General features: G+C 41.4%; 1 protein-coding gene across 18 annotated transcripts in view; it reads right to left on the bottom strand.

Moving 5' to 3' along the window:
- The window catches only part of MACF1 (microtubule actin crosslinking factor 1), a gene marked incomplete at its 5' end in the record, with an annotated part of 343,589 nt that overhangs the window by 127,180 nt on the left and 191,201 nt on the right, over positions 1-25,208 (bottom strand). For 14 of the 18 annotated variants that reach the window (XM_082612369.1, XM_082612354.1, XM_082612360.1 and 11 more), the window contains 11 exons: positions 216-5,654; positions 9,166-9,301; positions 12,205-12,293; positions 12,596-12,748; positions 14,618-14,716; positions 14,915-15,022; positions 18,189-18,272; positions 19,091-19,253; positions 20,481-20,674; positions 21,552-21,690; positions 22,751-22,929. In XM_082612369.1, the coding sequence (XP_082468495.1) occupies positions 216-5,654; positions 9,166-9,301; positions 12,205-12,293; positions 12,596-12,748; positions 14,618-14,716; positions 14,915-15,022; positions 18,189-18,272; positions 19,091-19,253; positions 20,481-20,674; positions 21,552-21,690; positions 22,751-22,929 (6,783 nt within the window). The remainder of the gene's footprint in view (positions 1-215; positions 5,655-9,165; positions 9,302-12,204; positions 12,294-12,595; positions 12,749-14,617; positions 14,717-14,914; positions 15,023-18,188; positions 18,273-19,090; positions 19,254-20,480; positions 20,675-21,551; positions 21,691-22,750; positions 22,930-25,208) is intronic. The other 4 variants (XM_082612359.1, XM_082612362.1, XM_082612361.1 and 1 more) reach the window with 1 other exon arrangement.

Genomic DNA, 25,208 nt, shown 5'->3' with positions numbered 1-25,208 from the left:
AAGACATTCAGAGCCATTGCCTAATTTTCCAACAACTATGTTACAAACAGATGATGATAAACTAAGTTATATCTTAGAGAATCATCTAGTGCCCTGAAGTGTATGCATGTATACAATTATACACATGAAAACTCAGTATCTTGTCAAGAGTCTTAGCATGAAATTAGCTATAACAGACACACACACACACACAAACACACCACTGGGTAACTTACTTTGGTAGCTCTGAAGGGCTCCGGGTTCACACTCGTTCCCCCCGGTGCAGTCATGAAGGGGGTTTGTTCACTGCCAGGCTCTGAGCTCTCTCTGAGTTTCTCCTGTGGTGTCTTCTCATCCATCTTCATTGTGGGGTATGATATTAGGGGTACCATCTCTTCTTCATGGGTCTCTGGAATAGGACTAATGGTGGCATCTTCTTGTCCTGTACTCTCTTTTCTAGATACATCTTTGGACAGTTTCTCTGGGAGAAGAGACACTGAAACTCTGGGAACTCCCTGAGTCACTATGCCTTCAAAGGACCCTGCTTCTGCATCTGTAACTATAGGTACTGACATTTTTAGAAATTTCTCCCCCATTATTTCCTGAGTTGTCACTATTTTAGATTCAAGAATTCCGCAACGTTCACGATCACTTTTGTTGTCCTGAGGATGAAGGTCCTTTCTGTCTGAGAATTCCAAATAACTGACACCTTTGGAGCCTACTCTAATTTCTTCCAACTTAACAGTGCTTGTTGAGTCAAAAGGTACTTCTTGGTATGATTTTTCTTTACTTTCATTAGATGAGAAAGTCAGATCTTTGGTTTCCCTAATCTTAAATGTAACACAAGAATCTTGATGATAACTGGTCTCCTGTCTGGTGGTTCCTTGGAAAGACTTGTCTGTTGTGAAAATTGGGGATGTGTCTGCAACTTGGGCTTCTCCAACTGGTTCCTGGTAGTACAATCCTTCAGGTTGTGGGCTCAAAGAAGAGAGTATTTCACTCTGGGTCCCAACAGTAACTTCTTGAGATAAATTTTCTTCTGGTTTTAAAGTCAAGTAGAGGCTTAAATTTTTCACATCTCCTTCACTGACCTGAGTAGAGTTGAAGAATGTTAAAGCATCTTGATTTCTTACAGAAATTCCTTTGGGTATCATTTGGGAAGAAGAATCTTCAGCTTCACCAACAACAGAAAATCCCAGCTCCCCATCAGTTTCTTTCCCTTTTTCACTTATAGTTATTTTCACAGGTTGATTCTCTATATTAGAGTCATGGTCATCTCTAATGGCAGTTTCCTGATTCAGCTTTTCTTCTGCAAGAACTGCTGGTTTGCGTGTTTTGACACTTTCTTCTACAGTCATCTCCCTCTTTCCTCTCTTACCTTTCTCCCTGGTTTTCATTGGTTTCTGCATAACCTGCTGACTAGGCAATTTGCCCGGAGTTTCACAATTTGATTCTTGTACTTCTGAAATAACTTCTCCTTGGTTTTCCCTTATTTCTTTAGAATCTAGACCTGATATAAACTGTTTCATTTGAGAAATAATTTCTGTCTGTGCCACTACTTTTTCTTGCTCTTCAGTTGTATTTTTTCCCATGGTATTATAAGCCACCTCTTTGGGGTTAAAATCACAAATTTCTGAGTGAGGGTGTGTCACTGAATCTTGGCCCAATGATTTACCTTTACCATCACTAGAAATTATGATACTGAAAGATTCTTTAGCACCTCGAGAAGATCTCCTAACCTGACCCTTGCATTCCAATTCCTTTAATGAAATTTCCCTGCTCTTTTTTGCCTGCTCCCCATTAGAAACTCTCACTTTAACCTTTTTCTGTGCAGACTGGTTTTCAGTTTGAAATAATTTCTCACTTTCTCCTTTACCACAACTCATTTCAGCAGTCTGACTACAAGCAATTAACATTTCCTTTCTTAGAAATTCTTTCTTTAGTTCACATACTTCAATTCCATCTTGCTTTTCACTCTGAGCCTGGTAATCACTGGACTCGATGGTATCTGATTGGATTATAGTTGCCAGTTCAGGGCTAATAAGTCTTTTCTCAATAGCTTCCTTTAAAGTCACTCTCTGATCATTAAATATGTCAATAATTCCTCCGTCTAACACCTGACGGGATGCAATAATTCGGACCATGCTTTCATCCACTAATTTCTGTTCCAAAGCTGATGCCAATGTCAATCTTTTCCCCGTGGCAGTGTCTATAATTCCTCCAGCATTTGCCTGAGCTTCCAGAACCTTCAGTGTAGCTGCAAAATCTACTTTTCCAAGCTTAATTGCTTGAGACAATGTAAGTACTTTGTCACTTGCTCCATCTTTAATGTCTGAGAAGGGAATTACTTCTAGATACCTCTGTCCAGATTCAATATCAATCTTACACTTTTTTACTAATTCTGCATAGGGAACAATTCTGTAATTCTCAGGATCTATAATCCCATTCATCATTCCTGAAGACAATATTTCTTTATTAGTTAAGAGTCCTTCTTTTTCAGCTTCTGCCAAGGTCAATCTCTGGCCAGAAATGAGATCTACAAAGCTTCCAGTCAAGGCCTGAATTTCTTGGATTTCTCTTTTCAAGTCCAGGGTAACAAGATCTAATTTTATGGCTTCAGACAGGGAAATAGTTTCCTTTGTTTCAGGATGAGAGAACTGATGGAGGCTTAAGTTCTCAACTTTTTTGAGTTGCTCGGCTAAATCTTCATCAATGATGCCATGTTTAAAGGCACTATCAACAGAAAGTCTCATCCCAGATATATGGTGAATGATACCTCCATCTACCACCTGCTTTGTCAACAACTGCATGGCCTCATCCCTCTCCAAAAGCCCTCTGTCAATGGACTGCACAACTGTTAAAGGGGCTTTGCTGTCAGGGTCCATAATTCCAGTTGTTTCCAATTGTAAGCTAATTAATCTCTCCCTAACTGCTTTTTCAGCATCTCTGCCTTTAGAAGCTTTCTCCAGATTTATAAGCTCTGTCTGGTCAGCACTGTCCACCAAGCCAAGATTTGAGGCCAAAGTTACTGAAACCTTTTTGCCTCGTTTCAGGTCAACAATTCCACCAGTCACCACCTGCCCCTCTAAAATTCTGGTGGCTGTTTGTGTGTCAAGAAGTCCAATGGCAACTGCTTCCTTCACAGAGCAGAGTGTGTGGGTACGAGGGTCTAAGATACCACTTATAGCTTTGTCTGCCATGAGGACATTGCGTAACAATTTCTCATCCATTAGACCTTCATCAATGACTTCTTCAGTTTTCAAAGACTCGCAGGTCTGAGAGTCAAAGAAGCCCCGAAACATGTTCAACTTTCCCAAAAGTTTCACAGCAGTGTGACTAGGCACAAGGCCTCGGGCTATTGCTTCATTTAGTAAGAGCTTTTGACCTGTCTGTTCATGAAAGATACCGCCCTCTAGTAATTGTGCAGATAATATATTTAAGGTAGCTTCTTCAAGCAACTCTGAAGGATGACTGCATGACAGGGAAGTTTCACTGCCATTAGCTTCCTTGTCTGTCTTTTCTAACAACATCATACCACCACCTGCCATGTTGTGTCCTTCTGGACTTTGTTTATGGTCATCCCTACCCAAACAAGTCTTATTTAATGTTTTCTTTCTGCCCAGAGAATGAATATTCTTATCCTTTTCAGACTTTAGTTCCGATTCTAAAACTAGAGTTTTCTCTACCGGAAATTGTGACTTTTTGCTTTGGGGTTTTATGAGAGGTCTTCCAGTTTCACCTAGAGTATATTCAATTTCAAGTGTGTTTGCTTGTTCTTTCTGACACATAAAGGAAGTCTTTCTGAGAGGCTGACGTTCTTCCTTTGGTGATTCAACAGGAAAAGGATCTTTGTCCTCCACCAAAGTCACGTCTTCTGATTCCTCAGGAGGTACCATAAGGAGAAATCCTTTGTTGACATTTTCTCTGGTAGATACTTCTATTTGGTCTTCCTTTTTGGTATCTAACAACTGCCTTTTAAACTCTGACTTGACTTTATCTATAACCTTCAAAGTATCAACATGTGGATTTCCCACTTTTTGTTGCCCTACAGACAGGTCCCTTTTGGTGTTCTCTTCTGTTTCTACAATGGTCTTTTTGTCTTTTGCTTCAGTGCAATTTGCCTGATCAGGATCTTCTTTGTTCTGAGAAGAAAACTGGAACTCATGTGGCCTCACAATCAGCCCATCACAGAAAGTTTCTGTGATTTTCACATTCACCGATTCTTGTAATTTCTCAGGAGCTTCTAGTCTCTGATGCCCATTTCCAAACACTTTTGGAGGACCCGCTTGATCACCTCTTGCTGTTAGTGCCTCTAGCAGCTCATTGTCCAAGAGGAGCAGCCTCTGTCCATCCCGCACATTAATATAGCTGTGAGTCATCAGATGAAACAGCAGCTTCTCGTTGTGGCTTGTGATGCCCTCAGTTTGGCCCTTGCTGCACAGCACACCTGCTGCTCCAGGATTCGTGCTCAATTTGCTTCGTTCTAAAGAGTCTGCTAATTGCATGTGGGGCATCACATCAGGGATACAAATTGACTTCAAGTTATTGGCAAGATCTTTGTCTAACATACCACTTTCTATTGCTTTTTTCCAGGACCAAATCTCTGTGGTTGCTGGTAGAAATAGGGCTTTAATATGCTGTCGGCCACTAAGGATTTTATGAGCTAGTTCAGTAGACACAATACCTTGTTCCAGGGCATCTGTAATTGGGAGAATCTCTCCAGACTCGGGCCATAGCAACCCCATGAATGACCAAAGGGACTCCAGAATCACAAGTGCAATCTTAGCAGCTATTAGATCATTGCTCACTGCTTCATCTACTGTCAGCCTACGCCCAGTGACAGTGTCTATGATGCCTCCTGTCTGAAGCTGCCTTATAAGAAGAGCACAGGCCATATCTTGGTCAATCAAATTATGTCTCACAGCCTCTCCCACTGTAAGTCTGTGTCCTGTTCTTGGATCTACTATGCCTCCAGCAAAAAGCTGAGCTTCCAGCACCCGGACAGTGACCTGCCTATCTATTAGCCCTTCCTGAACTGCACGGAAAATGCTAACCTTCCGGCCTGATTTCAAGCTCACCATTCCCCCTGCCAATTGCTTGACAGGCAGCAATTTCAACCCTGATTCCTGGTAGACAATACATCTCCTCATCAGATCCAGTAAACCGATTTTCTCAGCTGTGTTTGGGTCTATTAAGTTCTTAGATGATCTCAGGTGAGACTCTAACACTGAGTAAAGCCAGGCAGAAATGAGGCCTTGGTGAAAAGCCTCCTCTAGGTTAATACAGTTCTCATCAGGGGGGAGACTGAAACCTCCAGTTGCAAGGTGAGCTTCTAAGATTTTCAGTCCAACTTTCTCATTGATTATTTTCTTTTCAATTGCTTCCACCACAGAAAGAGGGCCTTTGTTCTCAGTAAGCCTGATGATTAAGGACAGGGCATCCTCTAGCTCCTGCAGCTGCTGGTACATCTGGGGATTAATGAGGTTTCTGGCTAGGCCCTCCTCCAAAGACAGCTTTTCACTGGTCTCAGGGTCAATAAGGCCAGACATGATAACCTGGGATTCCAGGAGCACAAGGCCTGTGTCTTGGTCAATGAGGCCCTTTTGCATGGCTCTGAAGATGGGAAATATCTCCACTGTGCCTAGGTCAATCACCCCAGCAACTGCTCTGCAGCCCTACAAGAGAAAATGAAAAAGAACACTGAATCAGAGAAGCACAATTGTTGAAAACAGTCATTCAAAGAACTACAGTATATCAAATTCTGACCACAAAAAAAACCCAGCCTGGATGAGCCCCAACCTGTAGGAAACATTCTGAAGCCTGGCAGTGTTAATGCTAAAAAAGAATTTTTCTAAACTACACAATGTTTAACATGGCCAGAAGTTCACAGATTACTCAAGGGATGGTAGCATTAAGCATATCTGAGTGACAAGCTCTACAAAGTAGCAAGCAGTGAAAGTGAGGGGACAGCTATTTATAAGACTAAATCACCACAATGGCTCCTACAGACACATACCAGCTCCCCCAAAGTGAGAATTCAACCCCATACAACAACTTCTCAGTGTTGCAATCCACGCAGAAGACTCTTGAAGTAGGACCTCCCTGCCGATGAGTTCAGCGCGATGGGTCCACAGGATTCCACGAGAGACTTAAGCAGCCCAGCAACAGCTGTGCAGCTCAGTAAATGGCCCTGTGTATATTACTCAGGCAGCTGTTTAGCAACTGGAGCGGTCATACTCTTGGTGGCCAGTGCTAGCGTGTCCCATGGCAATGGCTCTGAGTTAAATTAGCTCTAGGAATTGGAAGTAGCAAGTCAAGGAGGGAGCAGACTAGGGACTCTTGACTCTGGAACCACTAATAACTTCTCTTCCAGTCCAGGCTAGAATGGGTAGTACAATCATCACGACGACAGCTACTACTTGTTGAGCACTTAGTATATTTATTAAGCACTGACGCCCTCACAACAATCCTATGAAAGCAATTAATTTTTAGTTTGCAGATAAGAAAATGAGGTACAGAGAGATTAGGTAACTTGTCCAAGGTCACAAAATGAATGAGTTCCAGAATCAAACCAAGATCTTACTCTAAATCTCACACTATTATACTGCCTCCCCAGTCAGATCCGGAAGAGCAGGAAGGATAAGCACAGCGGAGCTGCAGCTTACACAGGAGTTAGGTATAAGGACAGAGAATAAGGCAAGCCTTACACATTGTCAAAATTACCCTCACAAAGAAGCCTGAAAACAGCTTCTGAAGAACTCCTATTTCGAAGCCTTTCATCGCAACATGATGTTATTCAGAAATTAAATCTTTCCAGTGTTCTACCACTTAGAACACTTCATCACTTTTATTCATCTCCAACTTTCCACTTCTTCTTGTTAGTGTGCATTATCTTCGTCTTCTATACACGCTTTTATCTATCCCTCTTCAGTCAGTGTTACTTTTTGATCCTTATTTAACTCAACTTATTCATGGAGGATCTTATTGAAGTAACTGCCAATCACTTCCTTGCCTCCTATATAATGCATTTCATTTCTGTCTCAGTGAGAAGTAAGCTCCATAAGAGCAGGTACTTTGCCCAGTGGATGTCTAGGACTAGTACCAGCAGTTAAAGAAACATTTGATGAATAAATGACTACACTGATAAATACTAAGGAAATCCTTAAAATCATTAACCTATTTCCCCCAGATTTTAAAAACATGCCCTGAGCATTTCAAGCTTGATTAGTTGCACACTATCAGAGACGCAGAACAGACAGCAAATGAGGAAGCGGATCTGGGTCGCATCTTCATCTCACTGTATTTGTTCAAATAATGGAATAACTGAGAATTCTCCACACTATTTAAAATATTATGTGTTATTCTTCATCCTCCCTCTGTTTTCTGACCCAGAATGTAGAGTTTAACTTGTATAACGTAAACGTATGCTATGTGAATCGACAAGTTAGCTAGTCTTTATAAATTGAAGGAAAAATCCCACTGGCATGTGACTCTGAAATATATGAAAAATTCCTTTTACAAAATCCACATAAAGACTATTCAGAAGCAGACAATATGACAAAGGAAAAGATTCTTTGGGGAAAACTCTAATTTCTTCTGTGAGTTCACAGAGTCTCAGAAATGCTGGTATTGAAAAAAGGCCTGGAGTCCAGCCAAAGAGAAAAGACTGTTCTTTCTAACACCCTCGTAATTGGAGGAGAGGCAGGAATCACTGTGTCGGAAAATAATCCAGAGGAACTCATTTCAGCCCCACCAAACATGGGCATTCTGACCTAAACAAGCAGAAAAAGACAGAGGGAGAAGAGGAAAGAAAACATAAAAGGCTTCTACTTACCAGGGTTGCAGGGTGTGCCTTGGGCAGATAAGAGAGAGAGCCTTACGGAGCAGCTCAGCCGTATCGCACACACAGTGTAAGCTTGGTGTTAGCGTCCAGCATGCGACTGTTTGTTTTTTTGCAAAAAAGAACCCCAAACAGGTCGTCCTCTTTTCCCTTTGTGCATTTGTGCTTAAACTCCAAAGGGTTAGTGAAACTTGTAAGCAAGGATGTCAGTTAATCAGAACAATACTTCACATGAAACACACAAACGGTAACAGGGGACACATCATGCTCAATGTAGTGGTGCTCAGCAGCTTGACTTTCTTTCTTTCCTTCTCCCCTTTTTTAACCTTTCAAAATGAGAACTGAATGTTCTCAGCAAGCAATTGTTAAAACTCTTCATGTACTCCCGTATATGGTGAAGCAATGAACCATTAGAAGTGGGCTACCTCACACAGAGCATGTTAAACCAGCATGTTTTCTGGAAATCTGCTCTCAAATAAATCACAGCTGGTTCTGCATTGTGGTCTTTACAACTCTAGCTCCCACTGAACAAATTTCATGACCAGAGTCAAAGCATGTTTTGTATGAGTATGATTTTGAGCAACATCTAGACTAAATGTGATTGCCACAGGAGCTTCAATTCTGGCCTGCCCCACGGAATTTGGCCATTGCTTCACAACATAGGAAATAAGCAGGCAAACACACATATATATCCCAGAGACACATGTATATAATATGGTAAGTTTACATATACACACAAGTATCCAGGAAGAACTTAGGACAACCAGCAGGAAATTAACAACTTCCATATGGTCCAGGAAATGAACATGAGAGGGAACTGGTAAAGATGTCACATGATGGGGCGACAATGGGTAAGGGGAACCAGTGTCTCAGTCAGTACAGCTAATCCACCAGTTTCTTTTGGAAATTAACATTTCTCATTTATTTAGTAGACAGGGAAAAAAGTATGGGGGGAAGAGGTTCACAGCCTTTACTTCCCAATATTCAGAACTCTTGGCTATCAACTTTTGAGTGACAATGCCACAGAGTAACCTTATTGCCTTCTGATCAGATATAATATAGCATTTAGGTTCTCCTTGACTGTGGTCTGCCACAAAATGGAAGATCACACAACAGTGAACCAGGTCTAACGGGTTAGCTGTAAGCACCTTCTAGTGATTTTTGACTGACCAACACATCGTGGAACCCCAGTAAAGAAACACGAGACACATGGCTGCTACAGTGAGGTTAAAAATTAAGTCACACTGGTCATGGAAAGCTAGTGATCATGACTCCCAATCAGCAAAGCTGCCTTCATACCGTTCAAAAGGTACCCTTCCAACATTTGGAGAGAAAACTAAAAGTACCTTTTGTTCTGTCTGCTGGGCCAGCTGGCTCTGAAGCTGCTGAAGCTGGTTTGCTGAACCATCACAAAGGTCATGGTAAGCCTTATTCAGGGCATTCAATTGCTCAGATATCTGTTCCTTCTCTTTTTCTGAGAGCCTGGAAGATGAAGCATGAAAGCTCTTTTAGAGAAAAACCTTTCCCCAAACTCTTCTCTATTGCTTCAAAATGACTTCTCCACCTTGGATAGTATTCTTCTTCATCACTGTTCATGATGGATCATCTGGTCACTCTTCCATACTCATTGAACACTTTGGCATCCAGTTCACAGTTTTCCTGTCTATCTCAAACCAAGTCATGATTCTTGGTTATGTCAATGCTCATGTCACCAATTATCTAACACCCAATGCTTGTAGTTCTGCGACCTTCTCAATGCAAATGTGCTCCACGCCACTTCAGCCCCACCCACACATGGCAAACTTGGATGCTACCATCATCTAAAATTATTCCACTTCTGAAATTTTATTTTTTTAAGGATTTATGCCAGGAATTTATTTATAAACATATCTAGGATGCTGAGTTCAAGAGTTTGATCCTTTTTCCAAAGAGACTGTACATCTTAAAATGCTCCTCTTCGTATCCGTCTCATGGATTATTTTTTAAGCAGTTGGTATCTTACTATATAGAAAGGTGCAGCAAGTCAGACCCAAAGTACAAAGTGATCATAGCTAGTAACCGCCATTTGTTTTCCACTGAAAATGATAAATTCTTCCCTGGACCCTCCTCACAGTGGCTCCTATGGATCAGAGGTTGTGAACCTCTGAATGCTTTGTCCCAACGTAGCGCTGTCAGAAGCCCTGCGAAAGGCGCAGAAACTGAAGGCGGAAGAAATGGCGGCAGCACATCAAGCACTCCTTTCCTCAAGACCTTGTTCCCCTGTGTGCAAGGACCGTCCACTTCTGAAATTTTAAACTTCAAGAATCTACTCTCGGATTGTAACTTCTGATTATAATCCTACCTGGCTAGTTTTCCTTCTTTACTCCTACAGCTCTTCTCTTTTAAAAACAAAATATCTTAAAGAGACAAAAGAGAAGAATAAAATATACTCTCATTACCCAACTATCCAACTTTACCAAATTTTACTGTAGTATTTTACCAAATTTTCTTCAGATCCTTTTCTTAGACATAAGACATTACTGATAGAATTAAAGTCCCATGTGTATCTGTCACCAACCCTGTTCCTATCCCTCTCTCCCCAGAAGCTATCACTATCTTGAATTCCTTTTCTCATTCTACATGGTGTTTCTGAGACTGAATCCTGTGATTCATCTTACAAGCATCCATCAGCTTACTGAGATTTCCCAAACCTTCCTTGACTCCTCCACCTCTCTTAATCCATCAGTCCTCTCCATTATCTTCAGTTTCTTCTCTTTGGAGTCCAGACCCACAGGCCACCATCTCAATTAGTCCCTATTATCTTTGCACTCTCTCCTCACTAACAAGACTCCAGTCCCAGATCAACCAAACCCCTGGACTTCTCTGTTCCCACATGCAGCCTAAGTCTATCTAGTGGGGGGATTCCAAAACCATGTTATCGACAGAAGAGGTCTTCCTAGTTTCTAAGCTCTACTGGACTTCCGTGCTTCCTGACAATCCTCTTGGAGGCTCCCACTCTAACTTGCAGCAAACAACCTCTCTCCCTATTTCAAAGAGAAAATACAGACCACTGGGCACTAATTCTCTCACTTTCTGACTTCACTTCTGGCATATTTATCTGTATCCATACCTTTCCTAATCTCCTTTTCCTCACACCTCAGAGGAAAAGGTGTCTCAACTCCTGTTTAAGGTCATACTTTCTATCCATGGATAAATTTTGTCCTCTCCTACATCTTTTGCAACCCCTCTCCTATGACTTCAATTTCTCTCTCCCTTTTGGTCCTTGAGACTCAGTCCATAAACACAGTTAAGTCTCCCCGACCTTTTAACAAAACAAAACCTTTTCTTGATCATAAATTCTGCTCTAAGTATTTGCTGTATTATTTCTCTCCTTTCCCATGGCCAAGCTCCTTGGAAGAGTAGTCTAATTTCATTATCACTACCTTCCACGCCTCACGTGCTCCCCATTACTCTAAATCAGACTCATCCCCCAGCTTTTCACCAGAGACACCAAAAGCTGCCAACTCACCAAATTTAATAGCCAAGTTTCAGTCTTAACTTTTCTTGACTTTTGACCACTCCCTTCTTTTTGGAGCCCTGTTTCTCTTGGGTTCTAAGGTATCACTCATAATTTCCTCTTACTTCTCTAAGGCTTCCTTTATAGGCCAAGAAGCCCTTGAACCCTTGTAAGCTAATCCAGTCATGGTTTCTTCTATGCTGACGACTCAAATCTCTGTCACTTCAAACGTCTCTCATTAATTCTAAATTTACACATAAAGCTGCCCACTGGACAACTTTAGTGGAACTACATAAGGCATAAATAATGTATCAGGTACTTCCAAATACATACTGGAATTTTACCCTCTGATGTCCTGTGGGTTCTTCACATTCATAATGTCTGAAACTATAGCTGCCTCTTTCTTCCTCAACCCATACTTTCTCCTGTATTCTCTGTCTTGGTTAGCAGCATCACCAAATACCCAGTGGCCTAAGCCAGAAACCTGGGAGTTATATCTGATAATTTTCATTGGTCACCAAACCCTATAAGTTCATTATCCATACTATCTTTTGAATCTTTGTCCCCTCTCCATCTCTCATCGTTTCTTGCCTATATTATCAGAACAGCCTCTTAACTGGTCTCTCAGGCCTCTACTCTTGTCCCATGTCTATCCATTCTCTATGAAACTGTTCTAGAAACCTTTATCAACAAAGTCCAATCATGTTTAAAATCTTTCCCCATAGCCAACAGGTAGAATGCAGACTCCTCAGGATGAACTACAAGGCTCTTCATAATCTGGCTCTTGCCACCCTGAATTCTCCAGTCCAAATTCTGATCATGACCTGAAGTTTTAGCCAGGTAGATCCAGTTCCCCCAGATGTGCTGTAATCTCTCATTTAATACTCACTTATGACCATGCTTGGCCAAAAAGATCTGTGAAGTTTTAATGGCCTCAGAGACTTGTTCCCTCTTGGTTGTTAGCTCCTCTGCCAGAACCTATGCAGTAGAAGAAAAAAGTTTCAGAACCCAAGATATTAAAGAACCAAAAATCATTTGAAATAACTTAAAATAAAATCCTAGGGAAAAACTTAGCTTAGGTAAGATGATTATTACCACTATATACAGTGATCTAGAAAGCAGAAGTACAAATAAGATGACGTCTTAAGTTTCTTCTTGGAAGTTAACACTTATTGAGATCATAATCGTTCCTGGGTGGCCCATATGTGGCATATTATTCCACTTAATGAGTAATCACATAATATGCTACCCAGGAAGTGACAGATGGACCTTCTACTCACCTGCTGTTCTAAAATAGCTTTTTCAATGTCTGTTGATTCTTTGGTCTGAGATGAGGTAGCTTTGCTTTGTGTATTTTTTGCTAGGGTAGACACCCAGCCCGAAAGTTCTTTAACCTTCTCCACATGTTCCTGTTTTTCTTCTTCTACCACTTTCTAGAAGAGGGAATAGAAAATCAGTATCTTGGCCAATGTCTTACTACACCAGCCTGATTCAGAGTTCCTAAAACAAAGACATGAATGTTACCTAAATCATAGCTAAAATAACCCCAAGTTAAATATAATTTACTCAGCCTACAGCATCGCTCACCAGTGCCTGGGTGATACTAATAGCTAAATTCATTATATCCAGGTTAGCACTTTTCTAAAAAAGCATGCTGTTTTCGTATGTGATGGGCAGTCAATAATTATTTACTGATTTTAAAGAGCCCTTCACGGGCTTCCCTGGTGGCACAGTGGTTAAGAATCCACATGCCAATGCAGGGGACGTGGGTTCCAGCCCTGGTCTGGGAAGATCCCACATGCCGTGGAGCAATTAAGCCCGCGAGCCACAACTGCTGAGCCCGCGAGCCACAGTTACTGAAGCCCGTGCGCCTAGAGCCCGTGCTCCACAACAAGAGAGGCCACCGCAATGAGAAGCCCGCATACCGCAATGAAGAGCAGCCCCCACTCGCTGAAACTAGAGAAAGCCCACGCACAGCAACAAAGACCCAACACAGCCAAAAATAAATAAAATAAAATAAATAAATTAAAAAGCCCTTCACATATAGCATCTTACTTATGTTCATAATTCTTAGATTTACAGATGAACAGATGGACATCTACAGAGATTAAATGAGGTAGGTACTGACAGAAAGGAAGTCTTTTGCTAATTTACATGGGCAAAAGTTGGTATGGGTTAATGTTTCCAACAGCATTTCTTTTATAAATGTTATTGAATACGTGGAAACTTATTTTGCAAAGACATAGAAGATCTTCATAATTACAGAAAGACTGCATACTCATTACAACAAATTCCAACAATCTGAAATTCATAATATATGTTCCTTTAATCTCATTTCCCCAGGAATTTGGTATATATATTTCTAAACTTGTTTGTATGCCCATATTGTCCCTTTGTGGTACACACAGTTTTGTTATTACTGAAATCATAATTATACATAGTATTTCAACTTGCTTTTTTCCTCAAAAAATATATTATAAATATCTTTTCTTGTTGGTTCACTTAAATCTATTACATTATTTTTAACAGCTTCATAGCATTCCATCATATGGAATTTGGATATTTCCACCATTTCTCTTTAACAAGTTATGCTTTATTAAGGATCTTTGTTCATATCCCTTTCTTCATGCTTATAATGTTTCTGTAATAAAGATACTTGGAAGTGGGAGTGTCAGACAAGACAGTCAGTCCTCATTATTCACTAGAAGGCTGTGTTGTGCCTTATGGAGAAAATGCGCTTACTAAGCTTTGTTCAGGTGTGAGTTATATTGCTCTAGGCCATGAGTTCAATGTTAGTGAATCAATAAGATATATTTTAAAATGTGTTTTTAAACAAAAACACACATAAAACCAGGTTGTGCATTATCCGTTGACAAAAATGTTGTGATGTGACCAGAAGCTGGCAGGAACCTAACCCTGTGTTCCCCTGGATGCATGAATCCAGAATTTGCTGGTACAAGGGAGATCAGCTCGGTGCTTTGTGACCACCTAGAGGGGTGGGATAGGGAGGGTGGGAGGGAGACGCAAGAGGGAGGGGATATGGGGATATATGTATATGTATAGCTGATTCACTTTGTTATAAAGCAGAAACTAACACAACATTGTAAAGCAATTATACTCCAATAAGGATGTTAAAAAAAAAGAAAGAATTTGCTGGTGCAGTGTGTACAGTGCCTTCATAGAACATGACTACTGTGAACAATGGACATCGGCTGGCTGTGTATGCATTTTAAATCTTGACAGATGAGGTTCAAGATTTTTCATTCTACTTTCAAGATGATTTAGGACCCAGTTGCCCTCACCTCCTCCTCCTCCAGCCGCCGGAGTGCATCACTGATGTACTTCACGTGCTGAGTTGTTAATGTCACCAATGCTGTGTAGCGAGTCCTTAAGTCCATGAACTATGGTTCAAAAAAAAAAAAAACAAAACAAAACAATTTAGGTAAGTTATCTGCCAGAAAAGTCAATTTAAATAGTTGACAATAAGAGGAAGTTTTCATGAAGTCACACGCTTGACAGTAATCAAACTGTAAGGCCTCGATGAGCGAATCTTTCCTTGAGGGAGGACAGCGGCACAAGTCCTTGCCCCACCCTTTCACCTCTTGCGTGATGGCATCTGAAGAGGAAGGCATGCGACGGCGCTTGCCCGGGGATTTCTGCTGTGATTCCACAAAGGCCTTGTACGTCATCAGTTGCAATTCATAGTCCTGGGGGAAGAAGACATTGAACTACATTTACACAGGGCTTATAGCTCACACTTGCATGCAGTAGCATCACAGCATGTCAATGGTGAAAGGCATTTTGACGATCCTTTAGAATAGAGGATAGCAAACTTTTCCTCAAAGTTGTACTATCTCAGTCATGGCTACTCACCTCTGCCACTGCAAGTGAAAGCAGCCACAGAAAGTAAGTAAATGAAAGAGCATGGCTGTATTATGATAAAACATGACTTAGAGACACTGAAAGCTGAAGTTCATATAATTTTCTTATGTCGTGAGGTATTATTCTTCTTCTGATTTTTTATAGGCATTTCTCATGGGCCATATAAAATAGGTGTGCAGGCTGGATTGGGCCTATGGGTCACAGTTTGCTGCTCCTGAATTTGCAGTTTGTTGTGTGCTGACCCCATCCTTTCATCTCACACACGGGGCAACTGAGGTCAGGAGACGGGAAGTGAGCTTCCCTAATTAACTCAGTGGGTGAGCAACAGTCAGGATTGGAATCTGTCTTCTGCCCCTAAACCAATGCTCTTCTCATGTCACCATGCTATCTTGTCACTTCCTCTGCAATCCTGAGAGTGCTGCCTTGGTCCAGGCCCTCTTCATAGCTCATACGACGGTGCAACAGCCTCTTACTCTCCTGCTTAGAGTCTCACCTCCAATTTATTTTCTGTCCTGCTACTAGCATAACTTTTCTAAGTCAAAAAGGTGACCACTTCATTCCTCTGTTTGAAAATTCTCAGTGACCTAGAGAAGATCTCAAATATCAACATTCACCTGGGGATCCTCTTAAAATGCAGATCCTGATTCAGCAGGCTGAAGATTCTGCATTTCTGACTAGTTACCAGGTGATGTCGATGCTCTTGGTTCACAGACCATGTTTTGAGGAGCAAGAACAGATGGTAGATTGGGATTGACATATATACACTAATATGTATAAAATGGATAACTAATAAGAACCTGCTGTCTAAAAAAACTAATAAAATAAAATTCAAAAAAAAAAGGAATCCAAAAAATAAAAAAATGAAAAAATAAAATGTTATTCAGATTATTTATCTTAACTTCTTACTATTTTACTTCTTGGCTGACTCCTCTATGTTCTTAGAATAAAATCCAAATGCCTGTGAGCCCCAGCCAGCCCTCAGTCTACATATTCAGCTTTATCTGATGCCACTCTTCTTGCTCAGGCTGCCCAGGACATAACCTGTCAGTTCTGAGAACCCGTTAAGCTCTTTCTTATTAAAAAAAAAAAAAAAAAAAGAACAGATGGTAAAGACAAAGGAACTGAACAAGGCCTTTCAAAGGTTGGCCCCAATCTCCCCTCTCATTTTCCACAATCACTGTTTCTCATGTAAAGTACACCTTCTAGCTACACCAGAATTGCTAGAATTTGCTCTTTCCTCATATAATCATTGGATTTTATTCCTCCGTGCCTTTGATTATGCAGTTCCTTTTGCCTAGAATGTCTTGCTTTCTGTTGTCAACTTTGAAAATTCTAGACAGGAGGAAAATACTGAATGAGTTCCATAAGCAGTCTATTAAAAAAAAATAGTAGTAGTAACAATAAAATATTATTAATAATAAAAACACGTGCTACCATTTACTGAATGTATTTTAAGTTTGAGGCATTGTCCTGTGTATAAATTATCTCATTTAATCTTTGCAAACACTTTGCAATCACAAGTGAGGCAGTTACTGTTCACATTTTGTAGATATAGCAACAGAAACTCAGAGGGGCTAAGTGTTTGCTCAAAGTCTTAAGCCTAGAAAATGGTGAAGCTAGGATGTGAACTCAACTCTTTGTGACACCAAGTCTCCTGTTATTAACTGAAGAAATGTATTCATTTAAAAAACTATTTGTTGAGCACCGATTATGTGCTTGTCATTGTTCTGAGTGCTACACGCATAGTGGGAGACAAGTCAGAAAAAATCTTGCTCCCCTTGAACTTACATTCTCGTGGGAGAGCAGACGTTAAACAAATAAATATATGAGAATCTCAGGTCATTTTTTTTAAAAGACCTCATCGGAGAAATAGGGAGTGGGGAGCCAGATCTTGCATAGCCTCATAAACCACAAAAGGATTTAAAATTTTAGCACAAGTATGATATGAAGCCATGAGACAGTTCTGAGCAGAAGAGTGACAGGATCTAATCTGTCATGTTTCAGCTATGGTTAAGGTACACATTTCCCTCACATTTTAGTATCTCTAAAATTTGCGGGCTTCCCTGGTGGCGCAGTGGGTGAGAGTCCGCCTGCCGATGTGGGGGACGCGGGTTCGTGCCCCGGTCCGGGGGGATCCCACATGCCGCGGAGCGGCTGGGCCCGTGAGCCATGGCCACTGGGCCTGCGCATCCAGAGCCGGTGCTCCGCAACGGGAGAGGCCGCGGCAGTGAGAGGCCCGCCTACCACAAAAAGATAAATAAATAAATAAAATAAAATTTGCAATATGTATTACTTGACATGTGCATAATTGGTAGAGTTTCTCCCTTTTTGGTAGTGCATAAAAGAATGTGGCTTATAATCGATGGTGTCTGAGGTTCTGTGATGTGTGGTATGTTCTTAAAAAGTGAGTCTGGCTACTGTGTGGGAAAATAGCTTGTGGGGGCAGGAGCAGAAGCAAGAGAGCAGAGCAGAGTACTGGAGTAGGCCATGGAAGATTCTTCACTTAGATGTGAGCCAGGAAAATGGGGGAGGGGCAGTGACAGGTAGTCAGATCCGGGGCATACTGGAAGATGAAGCCAACTTGTTCCCAGACTGTTGTTAAATATAAAGTTTAAGGTACAGAGAAGAGTTAAGGATGACTCTTGGGGGTTTTTTTTTTGCCTCAGCAACTAGGAAAATGGTGACACTATTTCCTGAGATGTGCAAGATAGTGAGAAGCATATTTGAGAAGAAAACCCAAACATTCTGTTTTTCACATGGTAAGTTTAAGAGGCCTGTGGGTCATCCAAATGGAGACTCCTCAAATCTCAGCTGATGTCTGGTACCTCTCCGAGCATCTCCAAATATGTGGCCATGAGAAGCACACATCTGCATTAACCTAAGGATGGAGAAGAGCTCTGCTTACTTGTCCAAAACCAAAACCTACAGTGACATGCAGATCTTCCTAAGCTGGAGACGATTTACGCTCCTTCTGGGATACGGTAGCATTACCTTTACAAGAGTGGAGTATTGCTGGGAAAATTTTTGACACTGGTCCAGTTTTTTCTGATTTCTCTCGATTTCTGCAAACAGCTCCTGGGAACCAAAATATCACCACCTTATCATTGTCATTATCATCACTGAAACAGCTGAGCATTTACCATGTTCAAACCTTAGCTGCATCAGAATCACCTAGAACACTGGATAAAGCATAGATTGCTGGGTTCCACCTCCAGAGTTTCTGATTCGATAGATCTGGGTTCGGGTTTGAGAACTCGCATGTCTAACATGTTCCCAAGTGATGCTGATGCTGCTACTCTGGTTGTCCACACTTTGAAAACCATTGTTCTAAGTATTTTACATGTATCATTTCATTTAATCCTAACTACAAAAACCGCATGAGGGCAGTTGAACAAATAATGTACTATGTCCGTTTTATTGTTAAGAAAAGTAGAATACTAAGAGACTAAGTAATTTGCTCAAGTTCTCATAATGAGTGAGGGAGCCAAAAAAAAAAAAAAAAAAAAAAAAACCCAAAATACCAACAAATAAAAACTGCTTTGAATGAAATAATTTTCTTCCACTCATAGCTTTCCCTGGGTTTTCATTCCCCTATATTCTAATCCTAGCAAAACAAAATGTAATATCAAGAAACAAAATAAAGCAAGATAATTCTACTCTGCCCATCTAGTGCTTTCAATATATACTCACAGAAACTCAGGACTGGAAGGGGCCTTATAGGCTACCTGGCCTAAATGCAAAACCAGTACCTAGAGACCATCCTGCTTGAACCCTTTTCAGAAGGAGCTCAGAATGTCTTAACATTGGAGGGAAGCTAATTGCTAGCATATCATCTTCTTTATGATGAGCTAGCTTCCCCCGTGCAACTTCCACTGGGCTACAGCCACACCCACCGTCTGCTGGCTGAGCTGCTCAGATAGCACCCTGCTGTCCTCAGCCTGGCCTGGCTTCATCATTTCCTGCTGGGCAGTGGTTTCCTCAATCCATTTGATGAGAGTTCCATGGCAGGCTCGGTAATCTCCCAGAACTTCCTGGATACTTTCTAGCTCAGATTGGCTGCAGAAGCAAAGGGAAACTGCTATCAGATATCTTGGTATAAATACAATTAAGTAAATGAGGCAATTCCATCCAAGCCCAGTTGGGCTTAACCACAGAGGATACATCTTTATTTTGAGGAAAGACAAATGCAGCACTGAGGGGGAGCTATGCATTTACCCACTACGCTATGGGGTGAAAAGTGAATAGAAGCCAGTCGTGCCCTGCTAGGCCTGGAATCGGCTTTGGGGCCTGGCATCCCATGATAATCCTTGTCAAATTTTTCACCTATGTTGCCAAGGATTACCAGGGTGCCAATAAGGTAGTACTGCCTGTACACTTTTGTCTCCTGATGACACAGTACCTGTCAGAGTACTCCAGCTATGATTTATGAATCACTGTAGTTTCTTGGGGAGAAAAGTAGGGGTGGAGTGGGTAAAAAATAGTAGTAATTGACTGTTAATTCCAGTAACAGCTTCCTATACCACTTTTGTTAGTCTAACTAGCCTTGGGATAGTAATTCAATTATAGAGAATCAACCCAAGCTTATTTGAGTCTCTATAACCCCTCTTCCTATATATTTTCCTAACTAGCCTAGCCTCCGATAGGTAGTTTCCTATCTTTGCTACTCAAATCAGTCATCAAAAGCAGGACTTCAAATAACAGATAAAAACCACTAAATCAGCAAATGAAAAGCAAGCAAGAAATTCTACGAAGCTCCACTACGAATAATAACTCATATTAAGATTCAAAGCTAGGGACTTCCCCGGCATGGCAGTGGTTGAGACTCTGCACTTCCACTGTAAGGGGGCGCATGTTCGATCCCTGGTCGGGGAACTAAGATCCCGCATGACGTGCAGCACGGCCAAAAAAAAAGATTCAAAGCTAGTAAAACAAGAGCTAGAACTCAGGTTTTGCCCTTGAGAAAAGATCATTAAGTCACCTTTCCAGTCTATATTCTAAGACACCACTGTCATCATGGCTTAAATGGGTTAAGACCAGGGACACAGGAGAAGCACTGCTAATAGGACCATCACTGCACCCCAAAAGCAAGCCTCAGGACTGCTTTGGGGTTGGTGGTCCCAACCTCCTGTCACTTATGTTGTCCAGATGGTATATTGTCACTTAATTTCTACCCCTCCCTATGAATTCCTGCCTTTAAACAAGCATACACAGAAATAACTCTATTTTTGTTTAAAACCTGGTTCCTGAACCCTAAGAGAAGAAAAGGGTGGGGCCGCTACTTACCGGGTGTCGAGCTGGGCAATGACCCGGTGCCAACGCTCCTGCAGCTGGGAGCCCTTCTCCTGATAGCGTTCCAAGTCCAGGTTTCGCTCTGGGGTCAGACGATTCAGCTGCTCTGCCACCACCTTGGCCTTCGCAATTTCCTCACCCAGGACTGAAAACACTGAATTCTTGTCCTTCGCATCACTGAGCCAGTGCTATAAAAACACAAGCACAGCAACAGGTTAAATATATTCCATGCTAAAAAAGGACTCAGACTAAGGTAAAAAACAAGAACGTTGTCTATAGCCAGCCCCATATTACATCTGTGATTCGAAACCTAGACTCTATACTGGTTGTGGCAGAAATGCCTCCACAGTCCTCATACAAACTGGCCAGCCAGTAGAGTAGAGAAAATGTGCAAAGAACTTGTGTCTGAAACCTGGCTCTATCGCTTATAAACTATGAAACCATGATAAGTCACTTAGCCAATCTGAATCTTGGTATTCTATATGTAAATAGAGATAAAAATCCCTTCTCTATCCACCTCACAGAGTTGCTTGTAAGAATCCAAGGAGATAACAGCTAAGTGATTTACAAACCTATAGCACAACCACTGATTATATCCAATTAAACTATGACTTTACTGGGGAGAAATAGGAAGAAATAAATAGAGAAGCATAGTCCTTTATCTCCCCTTTCTAGCTAGAAATATTTCTCAATCCTTTCTTCTTTGGACCCACATCAACAGATATTAAGGGCTTCCCTGGTGGTACAGTGGTTGAGAGTCTGCCTGCCGATGCAGGGGACGCGGGTTCGTGCCCTGGTCCAGGAAGATCCCACATGCTGCGGAACGGCTGGGCCTGTGAGCCATGGCCACTGAGCCTGCACGTCCGGAGCCTGTGCTCCGCAACGGGAGAGGCCACAACAGTGAGAGGCCCGCGTACCGCAAAAGAAAAAAAAGATTTTAAGCATGATATTCTGCCTAATTCAAATGCAAACTTAAATTAGTGTCATGCCATCCAAAACTGCATTTCTCTGCTAACCCCAAGCTATGGATATGTTAAGTCAACCTAAGAACTGAGAACAACCAACCTGTAACGTAGACCGATGGGACTCCAGAGCTGAGAGATCTGCTGGTACTGTTTCTTCTTGACTCAGCTTGATTTCATAACCTTTGACTAAGAGTTCAGCATCCTGGATGCTACGCACTATAACACTGATTGTCTTTAGCCTGTGAGGATAAAATCACTTCCATTAATATACACATTTTAAGAGCTGAGCTACAGACCTGGAGCACTACAGAGAGATTCACCAAACGTAACTGTCAAAATCAACTTCGCAGGATTCCTTGGTGGCCCAGTGGTTAAGAATCCGCCTGCCAATGCAGGGGACACGGGTTCGAGCCCTGGTCCGGGAAGATCCCACATGCCGCAGAACAACTAAGCCCGTGCGTCACAACTACTGAGCCTGCGCTCTAGAGCCCGCGAGCCACAACTACTGAGCCTGCACGCCACAACTACTGAAGCCCACACCTAGAGCCTGTGCTCCACAACAAGAGAAGCCACCGCAGTGGGAAGCCGGTGCTCCACAACGAAGAGTAGCCCCCGCTGGCCGCAACTAGAGAAAGCCCGTGCGCAGCAATGAAGAGCCAATGCAGCCCAAAATAAATAAATAAATAAATAAATAACTTATTTTAAAAAAAGATCAACTTCGCCATTACTAAATAATGACAGGGTTTCATAAAAACAAGAAAGCATGGTGTAGTGATGCCAATTTAAGCCAATTAAAAATGAAGTTCTGGGTGGCACTGGGACACACACAAACATACACACACATGCACATGGTGGTCTCATGGGAAAAAAGGCATGAGGCCAGAAATCCACTCAATACCATGAAGACTCTAAGATCTTGCTTCTCAAGGTCATGGGTAGGGATGGGTGGGTAGAGGGAAGACCCTCAAAGCCCAGTATTTAGTTTAGATGAAAAATTTTCTTTCTTTAGTGTCCCTTTTTCTTTTTCAAAAGAGGTATCTAATCAATCAGAAATTAGGTTCAAAATTAGTCCTAAAACTGTAAATCAACTCCCCTTCTATACTCCTGGCATTTGTTCATTGCAGACCAAATGAACCCACTCCATGTTATTTGAAACTAAAGCCAAGGTCTCTTTTTATGGGTACAAGCCCTTTTTATGGATGCACTCTCCCTGAACTGTTCGTGAAACATTCCAGGCACTTTTTTTTTCATCTGAATGGAAAACACTGCCCTCTGGACCCAAATTCTCAGCTCACTTACTTGTTCAAATAGACAATGGAGAGACCATACACATGCTCCATTTTCTCCACCAGCAGGTTGAGCTCTGAGCGCAGAGTTGGGACACTCGAACCAGATGGGGACTGATGGAGAAAGCTGCTGCATTTCGTGGAAACAGCATCCAAGTCTGACCTCAGTTGCTGCAAATCCTCCTGGGTGTGCTGTCAGGAACAAGGCACACAACAAACACAGAGACAGAATTGAACAAAGAAGTTAAAAAGAAGTCCTTGTTCATAATAGCAAAATATTGGAAATAAACCAAATGCCATATATAGGAGAATGATGGAATCAACTAGGAAACAGCAATGCAGGGGGAGCTGGGGAAAGAATACAGACAAGTAACTTCTGAACACAGAATTGACTACAGACATACCTTCAGGATAAACACAAAAAGAATTATATTAAACTCTAGTTAGTAGGTTTGCTTTTTGTAATACTATGAGTTAGCAGTTCTGAAACCATTATCTGTACATGTTAGAACTGAGCAATAAATAAATTTACTGTGGATAACGTGAAGGAGGTTTTTTAGTCTTGGGGGAGTTACATATATGGAAAAAGGAAAGAACAGAATAAGCCCTGAGGTATTGGTTTGGAACTGGATGGAAGTTCCAAATGGAACTTCCAAATGGAAGTTCCATTATACACTACCAAAATGGATGGATATATATGAATTTGTGATCACTTGTATGCTCTATCTGCTGAGCAGGCCTAGAAGTAGACACGCCAATAAAAATGAGCACACTCAGCACCTGATCTTGGTTTCTAAATAAAGGAACCTAAAGGAAGAAAGACTCCTAGGAGAGATGCTGATTCTAGGGTTGGGGCTGGTAAACGCAAGAGGAACCCAGAATATCCTGTGTTATTGAGAAATAATAAAGCACTCAAAGAATGATGAGGGCGTGTTAAAATGATGTAGGGGCTCCACTGGTGGCACAGTGGTTGAGAATCTGCCTGCTAATGCAGGGAACATGGGTTCGGGTCCTGATCTGGAAGGATCCCACATGCCGCGGAGCAACTAGGCCCGTGAGCCACAACTACTGAGCCTGCGCGTCTGGAGCCTGTGCTCCGCAACAAGAGAGGCCGCGATAGTCAGAGGCCCGCGCACCACGATGAAGAGTGGCCCCCGCTTGCCACAACTAGAGAAAGCCCTCGCACAGAAACGAAGACCCAACACAGCAAAAATAAATAAATAAATAAATAAAACTCCTACCCACAACATCTTAAAAAAAAAAAAAAATGACATAGGACCCAGCTTGAAGGGGCTCCCAGTGGCTAAATTTGGGAAATTTTGAACATCAAAATAAAGACAGTAGCAAATTATTATACAAACCACTGAATTAAAATAAGAATCCGTAAGTTCATACTGACATAACAAAGGAAGAAAGGAGGGAACGGGAGAGGCAAGCTCTTCCCTATTGACAGAATGGAAAATTTTAAATGTAAAAGGAATGACAGGAATTAGAAAATCACCGTTTGGCAAAAGTCATACTAATAATTAATTCGGTCAGAAAACGACTAGAACTAATCAATGAATTTGTTAAGGTTGCAGGATACAAAGTTAATGCGCAGAGATCTCTTGGAGTCCTACACACCAAAAATGAAAAATCAGAAAGAGAAATTAAGGAAACAATTCCATTCACCCTCACAACAAAAAGAATAAAATACCTAGGAATAAACCTACCTAAGGAGGCAAAAGATCTGTACTCAGAAAACTATAAAACACTGATGAAGGAAATCAAAGATGACATAAACAGATGGAGAAATATATCATGTTCTTGAATTGGAAGAATCAATATTGTGAAAATGACTATACCACCCAAAGCAATCTACAGAGTCAATGCAATACCTATCAAACTACCAATGGCATTCATTCTTCACAGAATTAGAACAAAAAATTTTACAATTCATATGGAAACACAAAAGACCCTGAATAGCCAAAGCAATCTTGAGAAAGAAAAATGGAGCTGGAGGAACCAGGCTCCCCGACTTCAAACTATACTACAAAGCTACAGTAATCAAGACAGTATGGTACTGGCACAAAAACATATAGATCAATGGTACAGGATAGAAAGCCCAGAAATAACCCACACACATATGGTCACCTAATTTACAACAAAGGAGGCAAGAACATACAATGGAGAAAAGACAGCCTCTTCAATAAGTGCTGCTGGGAAAAGTGGACAGCTACATGTAAAAGAATGAAATTAGAACACTCCCTAACACCATACACAAAAACAAACTCCAAATGGATTAAAGACTTAAATGTAAGACCAGACATTATAAAACTCTTAGAGGAAAACATAGGAAAAACACTCTTTGACACAAACCAGAGCAACATCTTTTTTGACCCACTTACTAAAGAAATGGAAATAAGAACAAAAACAAACAAATGGGACCTAATGAGACATAAAAGCTTTTGCAGAGCAAAGGAAACCATAAA

Source organism: Mesoplodon mirus, assembly GCF_964341445.2.
Source record: "Mesoplodon mirus genome assembly, chromosome: 3".
Lineage (NCBI taxonomy): Eukaryota > Metazoa > Chordata > Mammalia > Artiodactyla > Ziphiidae > Mesoplodon > Mesoplodon mirus.
Note: the sequence above shows the minus strand (reverse complement) of the source record. Positions and strands in the feature narration are given on the sequence as shown.